Below are 24,027 nucleotides of genomic sequence, written 5' to 3'. Positions count from 1 at the left end.
GGTGCCGCCGGCGGGCGCTGATGGCTCACGATAGTTAGCCGAGAGCTAGTTGAGGAATCCAGTGCAAGAAACGTGCACTGGGTGCATGGTCGAGGGGCCACCAAGTTCAACCGTGGTGGTCGAGGACCACCCCTTAGCCAGTAGAAGACGTCGGCTGTCCAAATGGAGACTGCCAGCGTGAGCTAGGGGCCGGGCCATGCAAAGTATTTGAGCTTGAGTTTTTGGACCCATTTCGAAGTATTTGAGCCCACATCTTGGATAGCATATGGAATTAACCAATGGACTGGGCTAGGCCGGTTAGAATAGTTCGAAAATCTCTTTTGCTTGTCCGTAATTTTTCTTTTGGTTCGAGTATTTTGTCGATACACTATTGGGCCTCGACTCAAATTTTAAAAATAATACAACTTGTCCCATTAAGTTTTTGGGCAAATTCCCACTTGGTCCATTAAAATCTTTTATCCTAATTATCAAGCCCAATAAAATCTATACTCGGTCAAAATAAATTTTTGGGCCTGTAACCTATTCCAAATTACTCGTTAAATTTCAAATAGACTTTTCATACATATTAATCTAAAAAAAAAAATTAGGAATGCAGACTTCATGCTGGGTGTTGCACACTTGTTATCCTGAAAACAAGTAGCTGATGATTTCAAGGAAGTGCTCGGTAAAGGAGGCTTTGGGCTTGTTTATAAAGGGGCAATATGGAATGGCCCGAAGGTTCTGGCCGTCAAAAGTCTTGAAATTGGTGGATTACTTGTTTTGTTGCTTTCTAACTATAGTTACAACTAGGGGTGTAAATTCAAACATGAAAACCGGTCCGGACCGGACCGGACCGGACTGGTTTTACCGGTTTTGAACTGGTCCGGTCCGGAACCGATTTTTAAAATCTAAAAATCGGCTGGTTCCGGTCCGGTTCCGGTTCCAAGATTTTTTGGACCGGACCGAACCGGACCGGACCGGTTGATTAAAAAAAATAAAAAATAATACTTTTATATATAAGTTTTATACAAAATATTTTATATATATTAAATATTAATATATATAAGTTTTATATATAATGTATAATTATAAATTTTTATGTGAAATTTTTATATATAATATATATAATTATATATATTCATATATGAAGTAATTTCTTGTTATAATTTATAAATTATTGCATAAAATGTTAATATTAAATCACTAAAAGTTTATAACTAATATTAATATATAACTTATAACTATACCAATAGTCTAATATTAATACTATTATATAGTCTAATATATTAATAAAAGTATAAAACAATTGTTTTTAAATCAATTTTTTTTTTTTTTATAAACAAATTTTTAATAACAAATTGTGAAACTTACATTTTAAAAAAACCGAAAAACCGGACCGGACCGGACCGGAAACTGGTAAAACCGGAAGTACCGGTTTAGGAGGATAACTGGTGCGTAATTGGTTTTGAAAAATACAAAACCGGTACATACTGGTTCGGTCCTAAATTTTATCCAAAACCGGACCGAACCGGACCGATTACACCCTTAGTTACAACTATCTGGATGCCATTGCTTAATAAGTGTTCTGCTTTCTTAAATATATTGTATTCACTGCATTTTGTTAATGACTACTATCCATAGATGGGATGGGATGACGTGGTTTACTGACGATGTAGATTGTCAAGCAAAGAAGTACCTCATTTCAAACAAACTTATCTATGTATCATTTACAATTCAATGAAGGTGCCTTTTTATAATCTGTGACGTTATTACTGCCAAATTGTAACGACCCGACCCGAACATATTAGAGATGAAAAATGAATAAATCATATTGGGCTTAGAGTACATTCAATGGGCCAATATACTAGAGAAACCTCAAGTGAGATTTCTGGGATAATTTTGGTTAAGCCCACAGGCTAAATGTTTTTAAGAAGCCTTAAGGACCAAAACTGTTCGGAGTAATTTTAATTAGGCCATGGGTCCAAAATTCTTAAGGTGGATTTGGAATTTTTCATTGGGCCTAAAAATCGAGTTAAAGCCCATTTACAATTTATGGATCAAGTAGGCGCATTTTAATTTTGGTATTATGTCCAAGAGTCTTTTTTTGAAATTGCAAAATTATTTATCGGACGAATTTTGGACTTGAGCCGAGGCCATTGGAGTTTATTGAATACTTGGCACGTGAAATGGACCCAACCCAAGACCCATGAAAAGAAATAAATGAACAACCCGTTTGTATATACAGCCCTCCCTTATTCTCGTAAGTACTCATCTTCAATCTTGAGCCTAGGGCTGCCGCACTACACACAGCCTTCACAAAAGATTTCCTCTCGGCCGCAGACCTCCTTTCCCTCGCCATGATATATGGCCAGCCAGGTCTACCAAGCCACTCCCCACGTACAGCAGGCCGCTGGAGCTCCAGCCGCTTCATGTTGCCAACCAGAAGTCCAACTGAGGCAGTGCAGCACCACCTTCCGCACGGCCAAGCTTGGAATAACCACCAGAGGAAGCCCCACTATGCGGCACTGTGAGAAACGAAGACCGAGCAACGGCCTCCACACCGTGGGCCCCTTCCCCCTCAAACAACCGACGCTGCCCACCATTCCCACTGCCACCACCCCTACGACACGTCGTGCTGCCAACCACCGAAGCCCCCCCTCTCCACCATAGAAACAACCCTAACTCCACCAGAGGAACAGCCAACAAGCCATGTACGTTTGCCATTGTTCCAATACACTAAAACACAGCAAAACTTTCACCGTTCTGACCACCAACCATAAGCTGACGCAGACGCCATCGCCAAAGGAAACAGAGCAAGCAGGACAGTAGCCCCAGCGTGCGTCCTTGTGGCCTCCCTAACGCAGGACCAAAAGTCCGACCGAAGTTACAGCGTGGAAGCTCGTGGAGACTCTTGGTTAGCCACCACCGTCGCCGGTTCCGCACTGCCAACCCAAGTGCTTCTCCGACTGTAGCACCCAGCCCAGGAGGCCTAGCCCTTTGAAGTCAACTCCTGTTTAAGCTATTAGGCCCAAGGAGGGGTGGGGGAAAAGGTGCTAAACGCACCGTTTAGTCCTTAGAGTTCAGTCACCCCCACCCAAACTTTCCCTGCATCTAGGGGTAGGAGTGTAAATTTATATCGAAAAATCGGTCCGGTCCGAACCGGTTGGACAGGTTTCGAACCGGTCTGGTCTGGAACCGGTTTTTGAATTATGCAAACTGGCTGGAACCGATCCGGTTTCGGTTCAACAATTTTTGAAATCGGACTGGACCGGACCGGTTGGAGAAAAAAATATGAAAATTAATATTTTATATATGAGTTTTATATATAATATATAATTATATGTAAATTTTTTATATATAATATATATAATTATATATCACATATGAAATAATTTCATATTATAATTTATAAATTATAACATAAAATGTTAATCTTAAATATGAACATTTATAATTTGTTTGATTATATGTTATTAATATAATTATATATAAGATGATGTTATTATAATTTATAAAATAAAATTTTAATCTTGAAGATGAAAATTTAATTGATCATATGCTTTAAACATAAAATATATATTACATTATATTATATATAGTTTAATATATTATATGGCTATACTAATATGTAAGTTTATGACTAATACTAATATATAACTATAATAATAGTATAATATTAATACTATTATATAGTCTAATATATTATATAAGTTTATAACTAATACTAATTTTTCTACTAAAACAGATTTTTTTACTAAAATAGATTATTTTAGTACTGCAGATTTTGTAATAGGAACAGATTTTTAGAACAGATTTTTTGAAGCAATTTTTTTTTATTAACAGATTTTTATTTTTTAATGATAAACTTACATTTTAAAAAACTGGAAAACCAGACCGGACCGGACCGGAAACCGGTGAAACCGAAGATACCGGTTTAGGAAGGTAACCGGTGCATAATAGGTTTTGAAAAATACAAAACCGGTACATACCAGTTTGATCCTAAATTTTGTTCAAAACCGGACCGGTTACACCCCTATCTAAGGGTATAAAAAAAATGGAAAAAGCTACGCTTACCGTTGGGGGCTCCGTTGGTATTTTTTTTTTTTTTTTAAACTTTGTGATTAAGTGTTTTTTAATAATATTGTGAATTTTTTTCTTTTTTAAAAAATATTTAAAGACATTAAAAAAATCATGTAAAAAAAGGTAAAAAAAAAAAAAAAAAAAAAAAAAAAAAAAAACACAAAAATGCATTAGCGGGAGCTCCCAACGGTGGGCGTAGACCCACCCTAAAAACAACTGGTAAACCGGACCGGACCAGATCGAACTAGAGGGTTTGGATTGATACCGAGTTTGGTTTGGTCCGGTATCAGTCTTATTTTTCTTAAAATTAGTCAAAATCAGTTTGGTTTCACTTTTTCTTTTTCTAAAACCGGATTGGACTGAACCGGACCGGTTCATATATATATTATAATTTTTATATATAATATATAATTATATATAAAATAATTTTGTATTATATGATAAATTAGTAATTAATATAATATTAAATTTTAAAATCTTATATCGCTATAGTCTATGATACAATTATAATATAAATTATAATATACTACAATATATTATCACTATAGTATTATATATTATAATATACTATTGTATATATTATATAATATAGTATATAGTATATTAAAACAGGAGATCGATCCGGTAAAACCGTAAGTACTGGTTTAAGGGGGGTAACTAGTGTGGAATCAGTTATTGAAAATGCAAAACCGGTACATACCAATTCGGTCTCAAATTTTATCCAAAACTATACCAAATCGAATTGGTTACACCCCAACCTGCACCGATGCCTCTCTTCCCCTTCCCCTCAATCACTTTCGATCGTTCTCGTATTTTCCCTCTCACTCCGTACACCTCATTTCTCTCAACGGTTTGCTCTCTCTCCATAACCACTCTCTCTTGTTCCCTTTGTCTGCAACCAACCATCTCAGTTTCCCCTCCACACCATGAGCTTTTTCCTCCAAGCATCAAACGTCTCCACACGGCAAGCCCCGTTCTAGCCAGTTGAAAATAAGTAGTCACTACGACCTCATTGTCGTAAATGGTGAAGGTCAACAACATCTCTAGTCGCAAGCCACGTCTCAGCGTTATTATCCGCTGCACTTTTGCCTCCCTCACACATCCAACTGTAAACCCCAAGCCTAGCCATGCCCAACCATAGTAACCACCATCGTCAATCTGCTTCCCTCGGCCTCCATGCACATCTAGCAGGCCATCCCAAATTGTTACACACCCCAAGCCGCAGCACCACCAACAGCCACCATCACTATTGCCAACCCATGGATGAGTAAGCCACCCTCAGTCCCTCATGGCAAACCACAAGCCTGCACCATCCTCTATAAACCAAACCAAAACACTATGTTTTTAATACTCAAAACAGAGCACGGCCAAGGAAGCAAGACACCACACCTAACAGTTTTGACAACTGCACGACGCTGCCAACTGCCGAGTGCATCGAACGCCACCCACGTGAGACACAAAACCAGGCAACCACCTAGAAGGCCACCCAAAGTACGTCACCGATGACCGCCAAGCAATTACACCGAGTACAACCGTGAAGCCATAAACAAACTGAGACCACTGCGGACCTCCCTCCCATACTCAGCCTCTTCAAGCTGTCCAGCTCCACCCTATGCGGCCATTACCTTGCACCATGGAGGCACAAGCCCTTCCTCTTTCTCGATGTAACTGTTGACCGTTTCTCACGGACGCCGTTCGTGAGAACGAATCTCTAGCTTCCTTAAGTTTAGGAGCTCTTGAAGTGGTCCACTCTAATTATTCATCACATTCGTAGAACATTGGAACTGCCCCATGATAATCTGAACATTTGGGACACGTAGCAACCAAAGCTTGATGAAAGCTTCGGCTATAAGTACTACGTTTGATCTCTAAACTCAATCACTCAATCTCCTTCAGTCTTACACCATCTAAATAGAGTGAGTAGAGTTTGGAAGTGCCAAATATCAGTGAGAGAGTGCAGCGAAACCGTGAGGAACATCAATGGTTTGAGGTACTATTTCTTTGTCAATAAACTTGTTGATTTTGTTTTAAAGTGTTTATTCTGCATTATAGAATCGTCATTAAGCTTTCATTTGGTATCAGAGCCCAGTTTTATTTCTGCTTTGGTATTTATAGAGTTGCTCTATTCATCTCTGTTTTTTGACCGAAAGTTTTGAAAAATTTTAAGTTTTGATTTCTAGATTTTTTTTATTCGAAAGAAGTTTAGAAATCATGGGAAATAGTTTTTCTAAACTTTTTGTGATTAAAAACGTGTTTTTTTGATGTGAAAATGGTCCCAAAAATCATGATCTGTGAAACTATCTGGAGGTTGAAGACGACCAAAACGACATGTAGTTTTCAGCTTTATTAAAAACGACATGTCATTTAGTGGGGAAGTCATCCATTCAGTATTGATAAACGACACGTCGTTTTCATTTTTGGTGAAAACGACATGTCGTTTAGCTCGGAGCCATTTATTCAATATGAGATAAACGACATGTAGTTTTCAGTTTTGTTAAAAATGACATGTCGTTTAGTTGGGCCAGCGTTCATTCAATATAGCGATAAAACGACACGTCGTTTATAAGTTTAATACAACGACATGTCGTTTATGTGGCCTTTTTTTCTATTAAATAATGAGGAAAACGACACGTTGTTTTTAATTTTAGAAAAATGACATGTCGCTTATATTGGTCATTTTTTCAAAAAAAAAAATCTTTTTTTTTCCACTTTTATAGATGGTCTGAAAAGTGGGTTTTTGGGCCCACACCCTTTGTGCTTATAATTGTTATGCTATATAGTTGTGCTTATAATTTTTATTTGATTTAATTATATACAATTTGGATAATTATTGTGCAAATTTATTTATTATGCTCGTATTTAGTTTGCAAGAATTGATTAATTTTGCTCTATATTAATACATGTAATTTTGGATGAGTATATAGTTAAAGGCATGAAATTTAATGTTATGCAAAATATTATAGTTTTGATTGCGCAATATTTATGCTTATATTATGAGAATATTTGTGCATAATAATAACATGTTAGTATTAGTTAAAATTATGTAATTCATAATATTAAACCAGTCTTATGCATTTAATATCTAGTGATCCATATAATTTTAATTAATTAGATAATAGCCACATCATCTTAAATTAAATAAAATGATATATTATGATTGATTAGGATCACTTAAAGAATATTAGACATTAATTGTAATTAATTATACTTAATATAATAAATTTTATCCCACAACAATTTTTATTATATTTATATTATTAATTAGGATGAAAGATCAAGTTATTCATAACTTAACCCCAGGAATTATGAATTTAGTAAATGATTTGATAGTTTTATTATAAACTTTAAGCGAAGATAGAATATATATCAAATTATAATCATAATATACCCTTAGAATTATGAATTAAGTAAATATTTTGATAATATTCTATCATAAAGAATGATTGAATCTACTTGAATTAAAATGTTAGTCTACAGGCAATTTTATGTCATTAGATTCAATTTTTAAGCATGATTTACATTGGTAAAACATGAAATTTTTTTATTTAGGCTTCAATTTTAACGTAAGCATGTAATATATAATTTTATGTAGTTGTACAACCTACAAATTTCTCTAATATTCGTTATGATATCTCTAAACTTAAGGGAGATAACTATAAGGTCTGAAATGAGAGAATTCTTCTTCATTTAGGGTGGATGGACATAGATTATGCTATTAGGAAGACGAACCACCAGAAATCACTGATACCAGCACTGTAGCTAACATCGCACTTTATGAGTGATGGGAGCGATCTAATCACCTCAGCATGATGTTCATCAAGACTATAAGTTCTGCTGGTATTCGTGGTTCTGTCGATGAGCATGAAAATGTTCGAGACTTGCTAAAAGCCATTGATGAATAATTTGTCACTTCAGACAATGCGCTAGCAACCATCCTAATCATGAAGTTTTCATCCCTGAGGCTCACCAGTGTGAGAGGTGTGCGTAAGCACATCATGCAAATGAGGGACAATGTGGCTCAATTGAAGAAACTCGAGGTTGAATGTCAAAGTCCGTCCTTGTGCACTACATCCTGAACACCCTCCTGCATTAATGTGGACCCTTCAAAATCTCACACAACACACATAAGGATAAATGGTCAATTAATGAACTCATGACCATGTGTGTTCAAGAGGAAAGGAGACTGATGATGGAACAGGGTGAAAGTGCAATGCTGGCAACTCGTGGAAAAGGCAAATCTCAAGCTAATCAGAAAGGGAAAGGCAAAATACATCCCCAAGGTAGTATTAAGAAAGATTTTAGGTATTTTTTCTATAAAAATAAGGGACACATGAAGAAGAAATGTTTCAAATTTTAGAAATGGCTTACAGACAAAAGTAATCCAACCTTACTTGTTTGTTATGAATCTAATATGGTTAATGTCAATATTAACACATGGTGGATTGATTTTAGATCAACAATCCACATTTCAAATTCCTTGCAGGGTTTGCAAAACCTAAGGAAGCCAGTAGGAAATGAGCAAAGCATCTTATCAGGAAACAAGATGGGCTCGCATGTAGAAGCTATAGGAACTTGCTATTTAATTTTATCTAGTGGTTTTGTTTTAAAGTTAGAAAAGACCTTTTATATTCCAAGTTTCATTAGAAACTTGATTTCAGTTTTAAGACTTGTACCTTTTGAATATTCTTTTAATTTTTCAAATTCATCATTCAGTTTATTTTATAAATCTGATTGTGTTGGGAATGATACTTTATCTGATGGTTTTTACTGCATTAATTTACAAAATAATGCCACTTATGATTCAATGCATGTTCACACTAGCACTAAAAGATGTGTTATTAATGAGGATTCCTCTAAATTATGGCATCAGAGATTAGATCATATCTCCGTAAATAGAATTAAAAGATTAGTAAATGAAGAGGTACTTAATACTCTGGATTTTACTGATTTTGAGACTTGTGTGGACTACATAAAGGGAAAGCAAATCAACAAGTCAAAGAAAGGTGCCAATAGGAGTTCAGACATATTAGAGATCATACATACTGATATATATAGTCCAGACATGGACTCATATGGTCATAAATACTTCATCTCTTTTATAAATGATTACTCACGGTATATGTATCTCTACATGCTTCATAACAAGAACGAAGTATTAGATACCTTTAATATCTTTAAGATTGAAGTAGATAAACAATGCGGTAAGCAAATTAAGATCGTGAGATCAGATAGAGGTGGTGAATATTATGATAGATACACAGAGGATGGACAAGCACCCGGGCCATTTGTAAAATTTCTTCAAGAGCATGGGATTGTTACCCAATACACCATGACTGGTTCACGGACCAGAATGGTGTAGCAAGAAGAAGAAACAGAACATTATTAGACATGATGCGGAGTATGCTTAGCAGCTCTAATCTTTCTAAATCCTTGTGGGTTGAAATACTTAAGACATAAGTGTATATATTAAACTGAGTTCCAACCAAGACTGTTCCTAAAATGCCATTTGAATTATGGAAAGGTTGGAAACCGAGTTTGTGACATATGCGCATTTGGGGATGTCCGTCTGAGCTGAGAATTTATAATCCACAAGAGAAGAAATAAGACCCAATGACCATTAGTAGGTATTTCATTGGATATGAAATAAGACCCAATGACCATTAGTAGGTATTTCATTGGATATGCTGAAAAGTCTAAAGGTTATAGATTTTATTGTCCATCTCACAGTACTAGGATTGTGGAATCAAGAAATACAAAGTTTCTTGAAAATGACTTGATCAGTGGGAGCGATCAAACCAGAAATATAGTTTCTGAGAATGATCATTCAAAATCTCAACCTTTTACCTCAAGTGATAGATTGGTTATTGTTTACAGAACCCATCAAGTACAAACTGGTGTTGAATGGCCAATCATTGAAATTCCACAAGCTACTGACGACATTCCAATAGATCAGGTAGTTCAAGAGTTGTCAAGAACTTTTGAACAACGAGTTGAACCACATACATCTCAGGAAAATGATGGTACAACATTAAAAAGATCTATTAGAGTAAAGAGATCAGCAATTCCTAATGATTATGTTGTGTATCTGCAAGAATCTAACTATAACATTGAAGCCGAAAATGATCCCGAGTTCTTTTCACAAGCCATGAGTTGCAAAGAATCAGAACTATGTTACAATGCCATGAAAGAAGAGATGAATTCTATGAAGAGTAACGCAGTCTGGGATCTTGTTGAGTTGCCTAATAGTGTAAAAGCCATTGGATGTAAATGGGTCTTTAAGACAAAGAAAGACTCATTGGGTAACATTGAGAGATACAAGGTAGGACTCGCTGCTAAGGGATTCAATCAGAAAAAAGGAATCGATTACACGGAGACTTTCTCTCCTGTATCTAAGAAAGATTCATTGCGTGTTACTTTGGCATTAGTAGCCCATTTTCACTTAAAGTTGTAACAAATGGATGTGAAAACAACATTTCTCAATGGAGATCTAGAGGAAGAGATTTACATGAAACAACCTGAAGGATTCCCCTCTAGTGATGGTGAACAATTGGTTTGTAAGTTCAAGAAATCCATATACGGTTTAAAATAAGCATCCCGCTAGTGGCATTTGAAATTCCATAATATAATTTCTTCATTCGGTTTTGTAGAAAACAATATGCATCAATGTATATACCAGAAGGTCAGTGGGAGTAAAATCTATTTTCTTGCTTATATGTGGATGGAATTTTACTAGCAACCAATGATGAAGGTTTGTTAGATGAGGTGAAACAATTTTTCTCTAAAAATTTTGATATGAAAGATATGGGTGAGGCATCTTATGTCATTGGCATTAAGATCCATAAAGACAGATTTCGAGGTATCTTGGGTCTGTCTTAGGAAACCTATATTAATAAAGTTTTAAAGAGATTTCGGATGAAGGATTGTTCACCAAGTGTAGCCTCCATTGTGACAGGTGATAGGTTCAATTTGAGCCAATGCCCGAAGAACGACCTTGAAAGAGAAAAAATGAAGAACATTTCATATGCTTCTACTGTCAGAAGCCTAATGTATGCTCAGTTCTATACAAGACCTGACATTGCAGTTGCTATGGGAATGTTAGGACGATATCAGAGTGATCCAGGTTTAAACCACTGGAGAGCTGCAAAGAAAGTAATAAGGTACATTCAAGGAACCAAAGACTGCATGCTTATGTATAGGTGGACGGACAATCTGGAAGTAATTGACTACTCAGATTCTGACTTTGTTGGTTGTATTGATTCACGCAAATCAACATTAGGATATATTTTTTTGATGGTCGGTGGAGCTGTATCATGGAGGAGTGCCAAGCAGACTTTGACTGCTACTTCCACTATGGAAGACAGTTCGTCTCTTGTTTTGAAGCTACTTCACATGGTGAATGGCTTAAGAGTTTCATTTTTGGGCTTAGAATTATGGATTCTATCTCTAGGCCATTGAGAATGTATTGCGACAATTCAGCTGCTGTTTTTATGGCTAAGAACAATAAAAGTAGGAGTCAAAGTAAACAGACCGACATTAAATATTTAGTCATAAGGGAACGTGTTAAAGAAAAGAAAGTGATCATTGAGCAAGTCAACACTGAGCTAATGATCGTTGATCCTTTGACTAAGGGCATGCCACTGTTGAAATTCAAGGATCATGTAGTGAATATGAGACTTGGTTCCATTATGTAATTTTTCATTATATGAACAATGTTATTTTAATGAAATTCTTAATTATTTTGATATTTTTTCTCATATTGATGTGCACCTTAATTTAATTTTGAGAAAATTCATCTGTGTTGGACCAAGAATAAACATAGGGTTTATTCATTAAGAAATTGTTGCCACATAAATTATAATGTTTAAGAAATAAATACATGGTAATACATGAAAGGTAATACTCATCATTAGAGGACCTATTGCCATTATTCATGTATTTATTACTTAAATACAGATTATCGATGGGTTTAAAATGAAACATTAGGTTAGAAGTGTGGACCAAATAGGAGAATGTTGACCGTTTCTCATGGAGGCCGTTCATGAGAATGAGTCTCTAGCTTCCTTAAGTTTAGGAGCTCTTAAAGTGGTCCACTCTGATTATTCATCACGTTTGTAGAACGTTGGAACTGTCACATAATAATCTGAACACGTGAGACACGTAGACACCAAACCTTATTGGAAGCTTCGGCTATAAATAGTACGTTTGGTCCCCAAACTGATTCACTCAATCCCCTTCAGTCTTACACCATCTAAATAGAGTGAGTAGAGTTTGGAAGTGCCAAATATCAGTGAGAGAGTGCAGCGGAACTGTGAGGAACATCAATGGTTGGAGGTACTGTTTCTTTGTCATTAAACTTGTCGATTCTGTTTTAATGCGTTTATTCCGCATTATAGAATCGTCATTGAGCTTTTAGTAACTTCTCTTCTTTCTACTTGATCCTCTCTCTCTCTCTCTCTGTGAACTGCACCACGTGCCACGGAGGAGGCGGCCGTGATTTCATCTTGGCTAGCCCAGCCCTCTACTCCATCACATGTCCCCTGCTTTCTCGGTGAGGATGGAACTCCTCTCTGTCGCACGGCCATTTTCTTCCACAAGTGAGCTGTCGTTTATTTTGCTGTAAGTATATTCACACGGGATGCTCATTTATAGTTTTACCCCTTGTGTTTAGGTTAAGGCAACAGCCATTTTTGCCCTCCTTTCATGTAAAACATGTTTTATGTTTTTTTTAACTAGGGCTTACTAGTTGTGTGTTTGATATGGAAATCTCTGAATTTATACATAAAATACTTAAAGAGTTTAAATTATATTACTAAGTATTAGTTTTAAAACTAAAAGCTTTGTAGTAAATAATAAAATTAAGATTTATTCTTAACACTTCAATTATGAATAAGTCTATTTTATGAAATGAATTTTCAGTGTTATTTAATATATATTCATAAAATTTCTTAAGTTGACCGATTTTAAAGATGAGTTAGATTTTTAAGTTGAACTGATTTTAGATGTGGCAAAGCACCATTATAATATTTTTGAAGTGAGCTAGGTTGAAAATATATTATATGTTTAGGATATATGGGTTATTTAGGCATTTTAGGTTCTTAATTGTAAAGTACGTGCTTAATTAAATAGTCACGCAAGGTTGGAAGTTGATGCAAGTTACATGCCTATTTATAGGGAAGTTAAAAAGTTCAAATAAACGGGGTTCCTATACTAAATTTTACATAAAAAAAAAAAATTGAACTTAGGTTGATTTATAAAAATTCGCATGATATGTTTTGAAAAGAAATATGAAAACAATCTCAGTTATGTGTTCAACATTACTCATGAAATCTGTATAAAAGAGAAAATATTTTCTGACATGACTGGTGTAGACATAAATAATATTTTGACATGTTGTCTCTGAAATGTGCAAACGAGTGAATATGAAATTTATGAATTTCGTACATGTTCTATGTAGATGCTCTAAATAAATTTTGAATATGTGAAAATGATATGAAAATGTTTAATACTCTATTTGATATGATATGGCATCTGAAAAATCTTTGACATGACTTTCTGATTTTGTATCTGATTTTGTTTCTGGTCTTGATACTATGGTTCTGATTCTGTTGGTACCAACATCTATGATATGAGTGCACCTACTTTGGAAACAAAGTGGTTTTTCTATATGTTCTTTCCTGTGTGCACACTCGAGACTCCGAGAATGAATAAGGAAAAATTTTCATATTCTAATATTGCCTGGTTTGACCACTAGGGATAACATAACCCTATCACATGGGTTATACATGGTATATGATCTGATATGGTGATATGATATGATATAATACGGTACAATATGATACGATAAAATGAATATGTTCAGTCATATTATGCTAAAGGGACTTTGAATATGAACAGTTTGAAATATCACTGTAATTTTTTTATAACACTTTTTGAAATCTGCATATTGAAACAAAATAGTTTTGTTTCTTTATTCAGAACTTTCTAGAAAGGCTCATGTTTACATACTAGTATGTCTTCTCTGTTGACTGAGTTATTGATAACTCACCTCTTATCTTCACAATATTTTCAGATGATGTTTGAATGTTTCAGCTGAGGATCAAGAATCGAAAGCATGTATAAGGCTACGTGAGTATAGTGGATTAAGTACAAAGAGGGTGCTTTGGTTATTAGAGAATTTTATTCAGTAGTTTTGTTTTGCTCTATCTACTTGGTATTTGATTATCTGGATTTATTTATATTATTTAGTTATTGGGACTTATGTAATTATTAGTTCTTTATGTTGAGACTGCTAGAGATTGTGGAAGCATTGGTTTATGTTATTGGATTTATTGCATTGATGACCATGTAGTGGATTTTAGGCGTTAAGTTGAAACAAATGAATTTATGTTTGTGTTTTAGAGCCCTAGAAATGATATTTGTATATTGGGATACATGATTATAGGTGATAGTTAGTAACTCTCCAACCCGCACAGGCCCGGGGCGTTACACGAACTCCTCACTATGCCAACTCCAACTCTAGTTGACAAAACCGCAGGCTTCTCTCTCTCTCTCTCTCTCTCTCTCTCTCTTTCTCTCTCTCTCCCTCTCCCACCTGACATCAAACCATCTCACCCTTTCTCTCACTTCTTCTCCCTCACTCTAAGGCCTCGTTTGTTTTCATAACCATTTTTATCTTATCTCATCTAATCATTACAACTTTTCTAAATTTTCACACAAAATAAAAAAAATAATTTAATATTTTCAAATCCTATAAAAATAATATTAAAAAAAATATTCTAACAATATTTTATTAAACTTTCAATTTTTATCTCAACTCATCTCATCTCATCTCATCTATCTACGAAAACAAACGAGACCTAAGTTAATTAGTTCTTTCCCTCGTTAAATTGGGTCATGGGGTCATGGGCTTGCTAATGGGCCTTATGGGTTTTGTTGCATTATGAGTCGTGAGTTTTCACCATTGTGTTATGGGTTTAATGGAGATTATTGATTTTTGAGAATTTGGGCCCACGAAGGGTAGACTAACTTTAGGATTTAGAGATAAATTATTTTATTATTTTAGGATTTTATAAATAGTATGGCTTTGATGTAACACTCCGTATTTTAGTGTATTTTCACTGAAGGATTATTTTTAATAATCAAAAATTTATTCTCTTATTTTATAATTATCGGATATTTTAAATGGGTTATTTTATGATCTTTAAATTGTGAAAATTAAATTGTTATGTTTTCTTAATATTTATTTATTGTACATTTAAATTGTTCTTCTTTTAAATTAATTGATTGTGAGATTTAATTATTTTATTTTCATTGTATCATTACGTTTAATTTATTTTAATTGATTTGCTGTTTTAAAATCATCTTTGTTGGATCATTTTTGTGACCCAAGAGGTGAGGATTGGACCTCATTTCTTTTCCCCACTTTTCTTTTTTCTCTTTTTCTTTCCTTTTTCCTTCTTCTTCCGCGGAACTCCTTCCCCGCACGCAACAGCCCTTCACTCTCTCTCTCCCCGTGCGCTTCTCCTTCCACCCAACCCACCGCCGTTGCGCCGCCGTGCGCGACACCGCCCCTCCCATCAGCTTTCCCACCTGCCGGCGACCACCCCCCTCCATTTCCAGCTCCTCCATCGCCGCCGATAGCCCCCATGCACAACTCCAAGCCACGGCGCATTTTGAGCTCCAGCGCGGCCGTCACGCCACCTCCGGCCACCATCTCTTCACCACATCATACCTGACCTCTTGGCAACCCAATGGACCTAACCCCGGCTCCGATCCGCCACCGATGAAACACATTCAACTCCATCTCGTTTCAGACTTTTTGGCCCTAAAACCGACATTTGCGCCGCCACCCACAGCAAACCACCACCACCATTGGCTTCACCGACCTCTCTAGGCTCTACCCTATCAATTTCGAGTCTTAGTTTGTCCCTATTCAAAAGTGGGTATTTGAGACCCACGACCACAGTGTATTTTACACTGTTACGTTAATGAGTCACCACTTCTTGCACTTTCGTGATCCTTCAAAAATCATATTATAGCACTGTAAGTATTTTTCCAAAGAACTATCATGATTTAAATATATTTTTACACTAACTCATATTATTGTGATCTGGTTGGACATGCCGGACTGAGTCCGAGGAGTTCGGGGGTCGGATTGATTGTGGATAGAGTTGTGTATTTGGTTAGTATTGTGAAATATTGGTTGTTGGTATGGTGTTGTTCATGTACATGGCATATTGCACGCATGATCATGTTTGTAAAGGAAACTGGGTTTTCGTGTACATGCATTTATGTTCATGTGTTTCATGAAAACTGGGTTTTCATGTGTTAAAGGATTTTGGGTGCGTGTGTATCACGACCCCAAGCCAAGATGGGGTATTATCTCGAAGGAGCCCCTCTGGTCACTCGGAAGCGGAATATACTGAGTGACGTCCCCCGAGTTGTCGCTGGGCTACAACGGGATCAGACGAGATGGTCTCGTGCCGACTCCGTGGCCCCTCTGCTGGTGGGGGCTAGAGGATGCTTGGCCATGAACGCCCTGGGCACGGAATTGGGCATCGCTCGTTGCGTAGTGGGTGCTTGGGAAAATGATAGAGTATTGGTTAATGGAGATCCCTAAGGGAGATCATGGTGCATTGGTTAATGGAATAATGAGTTGTTTTTTGAAAAAATAGCGTGTGTGATTAAAAGGTTTTTATGTGATTCATTTTCTGGGAAAATGAGATTTTATTGATTTGGGTCATTTTTTGGGAAAATGATAGAGTATTGTTTTTGGGCCAAAATGAGATTTTGGCGTGTGTGGAAAATATCTATTTTCGGGAAAAATAGTATTTTTAGATTTAATGCATATCTCATCATATGCATGCATGTTGGTAGCATTAATGTATTTTTATCTCGTCGTTATTTGGGATATACTTACCTGCGGTACCGTTCTATGATAACACAGATTTTGATGCAGAGGAAGATGAGGGTGAGCCTGAGGAGTCGGCTCCGCCCGAGGAGTGATTGGATCACTCGCATTTTGGTTTGGGACTTTTAAAATATTTATTTTGGATGACTGTAAAATTTTTAAACCTTTTTTACTGATTGTTTAAATTGTATTAACAATTATGGTACTTAGCTGTATTAATTATCCGCTGCGTTGTTGTTGTACACTGTTGCATGTACACACACTTAGCACTAACGTTGGGATGTGTGACTCTGTTGTCATCATCCCGGTATCTCGATTCCCATGTCTCCTCATATGGGGGTCGTGGGCGCCACAGGTGGTATCAGAGCAGTTCGGCTCTGGGTAAACCCACATGTCCCTTAGGCGAAGTACGAGAAATATTATTTTAAAAATATAAGTTAAATTATTTATTTTAAGGTATCATTTAATATGGATTTGTTATTTATTTTTTTTATGTTATATTATTTTATTTTACTTTATCTTAGTTATTTCTGTGTTACTTTTGTTTTGTGTTTGATTTTGTTCGGGTGTTTAATGGAGTTAAAGATTGCTATGACAGGAAGATGGTGAGACCAATAAGGCAAGCTAATGCGCCCGAAGATGAATTACCAAGAGGTGATGGAAATCATGCCATGGCGAGGGCGTTGAATAGGATGACAGAGTTCCTCCAACATAATTTTCGACCGCCGCAAGGAGATTTAAATAGAACTGTCCAAGTTTGGTGCACCTATGAGCGCTTCCTGGTGGACTCCTGCCTTTACTGGAGAGGAGGATCCACTGCGAGCTAAGAGGTGGATAGAACATCTTGAGAGAACATTTGAGGTTTGTGGGTGCACGGAGGCCCAAATGGTATTGTATGGAAGCTATATGCTGCAAGGTGAAGTGGCAAACTGGTGGCAGACCAAGCGGCAACTCCTAGAAATGGAGTTGGGATCTTTTGATGCTGTGTCCTGGCAGCGATTCAAGAAGGAGTTCGACGACCGTTTCTTTCCTGTTGCTGTGAGACGGCAAAAGACTTGAGAATTCAATAATTTGGTACAAGGAGACATGACGATCGAGCAATATGCTAGGAAATTCATGGAGCTTGGACGATTCGCTACTCACCTCATTGCCACTGAGGAGTTGCGAGTTGAGCGTTTCCAGGAGGGTCTGCGCCATGATATACGCAAACAAGTGGCCTGTCTTGAGATTGTGAATTTTCAGAAATTAGTAGATTTGGCCACTATTGCAGAGGGGGAAAATACTTTTGTTGTAGGTTCCCCTCCAGGCCAGAAGAGGCGGAGTTTTGCTGGTAAGGGCAGTAGTTCTGGGTCACCGCATAAGTTTGTATAGAGGACTGGGGCCCATTCGCAGGCAGCCTCTGGAGTTCGTGCAGGAGGTCGAGCTCCAGTTTGTAGCAGGTGTAATAGAGCCCATGAGGGTGACTGTGGCTAGAGAGAGATCCAGTGCTTTAGATGTGGCCAGTCGGGTCACTTTGCTCGTGAGTGTCCCAGTCAAGCTCAAGGAAGTCAAGGAGGACGAGGAGGTCGACGAGGCGGGAGGAGCAGCCAGAGATAGTTAGTACAAGCCCAAGTATATGTTGTGACTCCTGGTGATGTGGATTATGGGGCTCCAAAGACCCACGATGCTGGAGTGATTATTGGTATGCTTTTAATTTAATTGTTGGACTTGATGTTTGGTGTGAGTTGGTTTTTGGATTTATATGGTGTATGTATTTGCTTCAGGTAGAGTTCGTCTATATGATTTTTATGCATGTACCTTGTTTGATTCTGGGGCGTCTCAATCTTTTGTGCCTGCTACTTTTGCGCGGATGTGCAATCTAGTCACCGAGCCGTTACCACAATCCTTGGTAGTGACTCTTCCAAATGGTGAGCTGGTGTGGTGCTCCAAGGTTGCTTTAGGTTGTCCTTTGGATTTTGGTGGGAGGACATTGGATGCAGATTTGATTGTATTCAAGTTGCTTGGATTTGACATAATTTTAGGTATGGATTGGTTGCATCGATATTCTGCAAATATCAATTGTACAAGTCGGATAATTGGCTTACAACTTTCGGATGGAGAGTATTTGAAATTCGTGGGAAGCAAGTTGAGAGCAAGACCTGCAGTTATATCTGCAATTCAAGCTAAGAGAGACATAGCATGTGGAGCAGATGCTTTTTTGGTTCAAGTGGTGTCTACGCCATCAGAGAAGAAGTCTTTAGTGGATATTTCGGTTGTGGAAGAATTCATTGATGTATTCGTGGACGAGTTGCTCGGATTGCCTCTTGTTCGTGATGTGGAATTTGTTATTGATTTGGAACCTGGAGCGGCTCCTGTGCATAAGGCTCCTTACCGTATGGCACCATCTAAGTTAAAAGAGTTGAAAACTCAATTGCAGGAACATGTTGATAAAGGATTTATTCAGCCTAGTACTTCACCGTGTGGAGCGCCTGTTTTGTTTGTCAAGAAGAATGATGGTACACTCAGAATGTGCATCGACTATCGGGAACTTAACAAGGTGACTATCAAGAATAAGTATCCTCTTCCTAGAGTTGATGATTTGTTTGACCAGTTTCAGGGAGCAACTGTCTTTTCGAAGATTGATTTGAGATCAGGGTACTATCAGTTGAGAATAAGAGATAAGGACGTGCCCAAGACTGCTTTCAGGACGAGGTATGGGCATTATGAATTTAAGGTGATGTCTTTTGGGTTAGCTAATGCCCCTACCGCTTTTATGGATTTGATGAATAAGGTGTTTCGGCCTTTTTTGGATTCCTTTGTGGTGGTGTTCCTTGACGATATTCTGATTTATTCGCGAGATGTGGAAGAACATGCTTGTCACCTTCGTTTGGCACTTGGAAAATTAAGGGAGCATCAGTTATATGCTAAGCTGAGTAAGTGTGAATTCTGGTTGGAAGAAGTTAAATTTCTTGGACATGTGATTTCCCACGAGGGAGTGGCCGTAGATCCTAGCAAAGTGGAAGCTGTTTTGTCATGGCCTCGCCCTTCAACAGTTCGTGAGATATGGAGTTTCTTGGGACTTGCCGGTTATTATCGAAGATTTGTGGAGGGGTTTTCTCAACTATCTGGACCTCTCACTGCTTTGACTAGAAATAATGCTGAGTTTGTATGGTCTGATAGATGTGAGAGAAGTTTCCTAGAGTTGAAGAGAAGATTGACAACGGCACCTGTTTTGGCACTTCCGGAGCCACACAAGCCATTTGTGATTTTTAGTGATGCATCTAAATTCGGGTTGGGATGTGTTCTTATGCAAGAAGATCGAGTTGTTGCTTATGCATCTCGCTAGTTGAAAATTCATGAGAGGAATTATCCCACCCATGATTTGGAATTGGCGGCTATAGTTTTTGCTCTTAAGATTTGGCGGCATTATTTGTATGGCGAAGACTGTGAAGTCTATACCGACCACAAGAGTTTGAAGTATCTGTTTACTCAGAAGAATCTCAATATGAGGCAGAGGCAGTGGTTAGAATTGATTAGCGACTACCAATGTGAGATCAAGTATCATCCTGGAAAGGCAAATCTAGTCGCAAACGCTTTAAGTAGGAAGTCTCAACAGGTGGAAGAAGCAGAGTCGTCAGATGTGGATTCTCTCCTTTGCGGGATGAGGAGACTCCTTATTGAAAGTTCGCAGCAGGAAGAATTATTATCTTCAGTTTTAGATGTCCGGGTTGTGGATTTTGAAGAATTGAAGACTAATCAAAGAAGGGATCCAAAGTTGTTGGCCATCAGAAAAAAAGTTAGGAAGTCTAAAGGACCCTTGCACTATAGTCTGGATAAGGATGGTATCCTTCGGTTTCGGGATCGTAGGGTCATTCCCCGAGATTCAGAATTTAAGGAGCGAATTTTGGCAGAGGCTCATGCGGCTCCTTATTCAATTCATCCAGGAAGCACGAAAATGTATTGAGATTTAAAGAGAAATTACTGGTGAGAATGAATGAAAGTGGATATTGCCATGTTTATCGAGAAATGCGACACGTGCCGCCAAGTTAAAGCTGAACATCAAAGACCTGCAGGTAGGCTTCAACCTCTCCCTATTCCTGAGTGGAAGTGGGATGATATTTCTATAGATTTTGTTGTGGGTTTGCCGAGGACTCCTAGTGGAAAGAACTCAGTTTGGGTGATTGTTGACCGGTTGACCAAGAGTGCCCATTTCTTGCCTATCAATAACACTGACTCTTTGGATAAGTTGACTCGGTTGTATGTTAAGGAGATAGTGCATTTGCATGGAGTGCTCAAGAGTATCGTGTCAGATCGGGACCCGTGGTTCACGTCCCATTTTTGGAAGAGTTTGCAGGCAGCTTTAGGCACTAAGTTGAAGTTTAGTACTGTATATCACCCACAGACAGACGGTCAATCAGAGCGTACTATCCAGACTCTTGAGGATATGTTGCATGCTTGTGTCTTGGAATTTCAGGGGAGTTGGGAGAATCACCTGCCACTAATTGAGTTTGCTTACAATAACAGTTTTCATTCCTCCATTCAGATGGCCCCGTATGAAGCTTTGTATGGGAGGAAGTGTAGATCACCGTTGTGTTGGGATGAAGTTGGCGAAAGTAAATTCATTGGGCCTGAGATAATTCAAGAAATGAAGGACCAAGTTCAGTTTATAAGGACTAAAATGGCGGAAGCCCAAAGTCGCCAAAAGAGTTATGCAGATACAAGGAGAAGAGACTTATCATTTGAGATAAGTGATTTGATTTACCTTAAAGTCTCTCTGATGAAGGGGTTAAGCGCTTTGGCAAGAAAGGAAAGCTTAGTCCGAGGTATGTTGACCATTTCCAGATTATAGAGAAAGTTGGGTTAGTTGCTTATAGAGTTGCCCTGCCGGATTATTTTGGGGATGTCCATGATGTGTTCCATGTGTCATCTTTGAAGAAAAGTTTTGGACAGCTAGAGCCGCTTTTTGTCGACTCTGAACGCATTAAACTTCGGCCTAATCTTTCTTATGAAGTTGCCCCGACTCAGATTGTGGATTGGAAAGAGCAAAGGTTAAGGTCTAAGACAATACCTTTGGTGAAGGTGTCATGGGGCGATCCGATGGCTCAGGATTTCTCTTGGGAGAGAGAAGCTGACATGAGAGAGCAGTATCCGTATCTGTTCGATTGATTCTGACGGTATGTTCTTAAGTTTACTCTTAGTTGAATCTTATTCCTGTCTTAGTTTAATGTTTGACCTTGCCAATTTCGAGGACGAAATTTTTTTTAAGGGGGGAGGATGTAACACCCCGTATTTTAATGTATTTTCACTGAATGATTATTTTTAATAATTCAAAATTTTATTCTATTATTTTATAATTATCGGATATTTTAAATGGGTTATTTTATGATCTTTAAATTGTGAAAATTAAATTGTTATGTTTTCTTAATATTTATTTATTGTTGTACATTTAAATTGTTCTTCTTTTAAATTAATTGATTGTGAGATTTAATTATTTTATTTTCATTGTATCATTATGTTTAATTTATTTTAATTGATTTGTTTTTTTAAAATCATTTTCGTTGGATCATTTTTGTGACCCAAGAGGTGAGGATTGGACCTCATTTTTTTTTTCACTTTTCTTTTTTCTCTTTTTCTTTCCTTTTTCCTTCTTCTTCCGTGGAACTCCTTCCCCGCGCGCAACAGCCCTTCACTCTCTCTCTCCCCGTGCGCTTCTCCTTCCACCCAACCCACCGCCGTCGCGCCGTTGTGCGCGACACCGCCCCTCCCATCAGCTTCCCCATTGGCCGGCGACCACCCCCCTCCATTTCCAGCTCCTCCATCGCCGCCGATAGGCCCCACGCACCACTCCAAGCCGTGGCGCATTTTGAGCTCCAGCGCCGCCGTCGTGCCACTTCCGGCCACCATCTCCTCACCACTTCATCCCCGACCTCTTGGCAACCCAATGGACCCAACCCCGGCTCCGATCCGCCACCAGTGAAGCACATTCAACTCTATCTCCGTTTCAGACTTTTTGGCCTTAAAACCACCATTTGCGCCACCACCCACGGCAAACCACCACCGCCATTGGCTTCACCGACCTCTCTAGGCCCTACCCTATCAATTTCGGGTCTTAGTTTGTCCCCATTCAAAAGTGGCCCACGGCCACAGTGTATTTTACACTGTTACGTTGCTGAGTCACCACTTCTTGCACTTCCGTGATCCTTCGAAAATCATATTATAGCACTGTAAGTATTTTTCCAAAGAACTATCGTGATTTAAATATATTTTTGCACTAACTCATATTGCTGTGATCTGGTTGGACATGCCGGACTGAGTCCGAGGAGTTCGGGGGTCGGATTGATTGTGGATGGAGTTGTGTATTTGGATGGTATTGTGAAATGTTGGTTGTTGGTATGGTGTTGTTCATGTACGTGGCATATTGTATGCATGATCATATTTGTAAAGGAAACTGGGTTTTCGTGTACATGCATTCATGTTCATGTGTTTCATGAAAATTGAGTTTTCATGTATTAAAGAATTTTGGGTGCGTGTGTATCACGACCCCAAGCCGAGATGGGGTATTATCTCGGTGGAGCTCCTCTGGTCACTCGGGACCGGAATATACTGAGTGACGTCCCCTGAGTTGTCGTTGGGCGACAACGGGATCAGACGAGATGGTCTCGTGCCGACTCCGTGGCCCCTCTGCTGGTGGGGGCTAGTGGATGCTTGGCCATGAACACGCTGGGCGCAGAACTGGGCATCGGTCGTTGTGTAGTGGGTGCTTGGCAATGAGATTTTATTGATTTGGGTCATTTTCTAGGAAAATGATAGAGTATTGTTTTTGGGCCAAAATGAGATTTTGGCGTGTGTGGAAAATATCTATTTTCGGGAAAAATAATATTTTTGGATTTATTGCATATCTCATCATATGCATGCATGTTGGTAGCATTAATGTATTTTTATCTCGTGGTTATTTGGGTTATACTTACCTGCGGTACCGTTCTATGGTAACGCAGATTTTGATGCAAAGGAGGATGAGGGTGAGCCTGAGGAGTCGGCTCCGCCCAAGGAGTGATTGGATCACTCATATTTTGGTTTGG

General features: G+C 38.1%; 1 protein-coding gene across 1 annotated transcript; it reads left to right on the top strand.

Annotated features, from left to right (window-relative positions):
• Positions 1-10,971: 10,971 nt before the first annotated feature.
• On the top strand, positions 10,972-11,514 carry LOC121249355 (secreted RxLR effector protein 161-like). The gene has a single exon (XM_041148067.1). The coding sequence runs from the start codon at positions 10,972-10,974 to the stop codon at positions 11,512-11,514; it is 543 nt and encodes a 180-aa protein (XP_041004001.1).
• Positions 11,515-24,027: the final 12,513 nt, after the last annotated feature.

This window comes from Juglans microcarpa x Juglans regia, chromosome 2D, assembly GCF_004785595.1.
Source record: "Juglans microcarpa x Juglans regia isolate MS1-56 chromosome 2D, Jm3101_v1.0, whole genome shotgun sequence".
Lineage (NCBI taxonomy): Eukaryota > Viridiplantae > Streptophyta > Magnoliopsida > Fagales > Juglandaceae > Juglans > Juglans microcarpa x Juglans regia.
The sequence above is the reverse complement of the archived record's forward strand: the minus strand, read 5'-3'. Positions and strand labels throughout refer to the sequence as shown.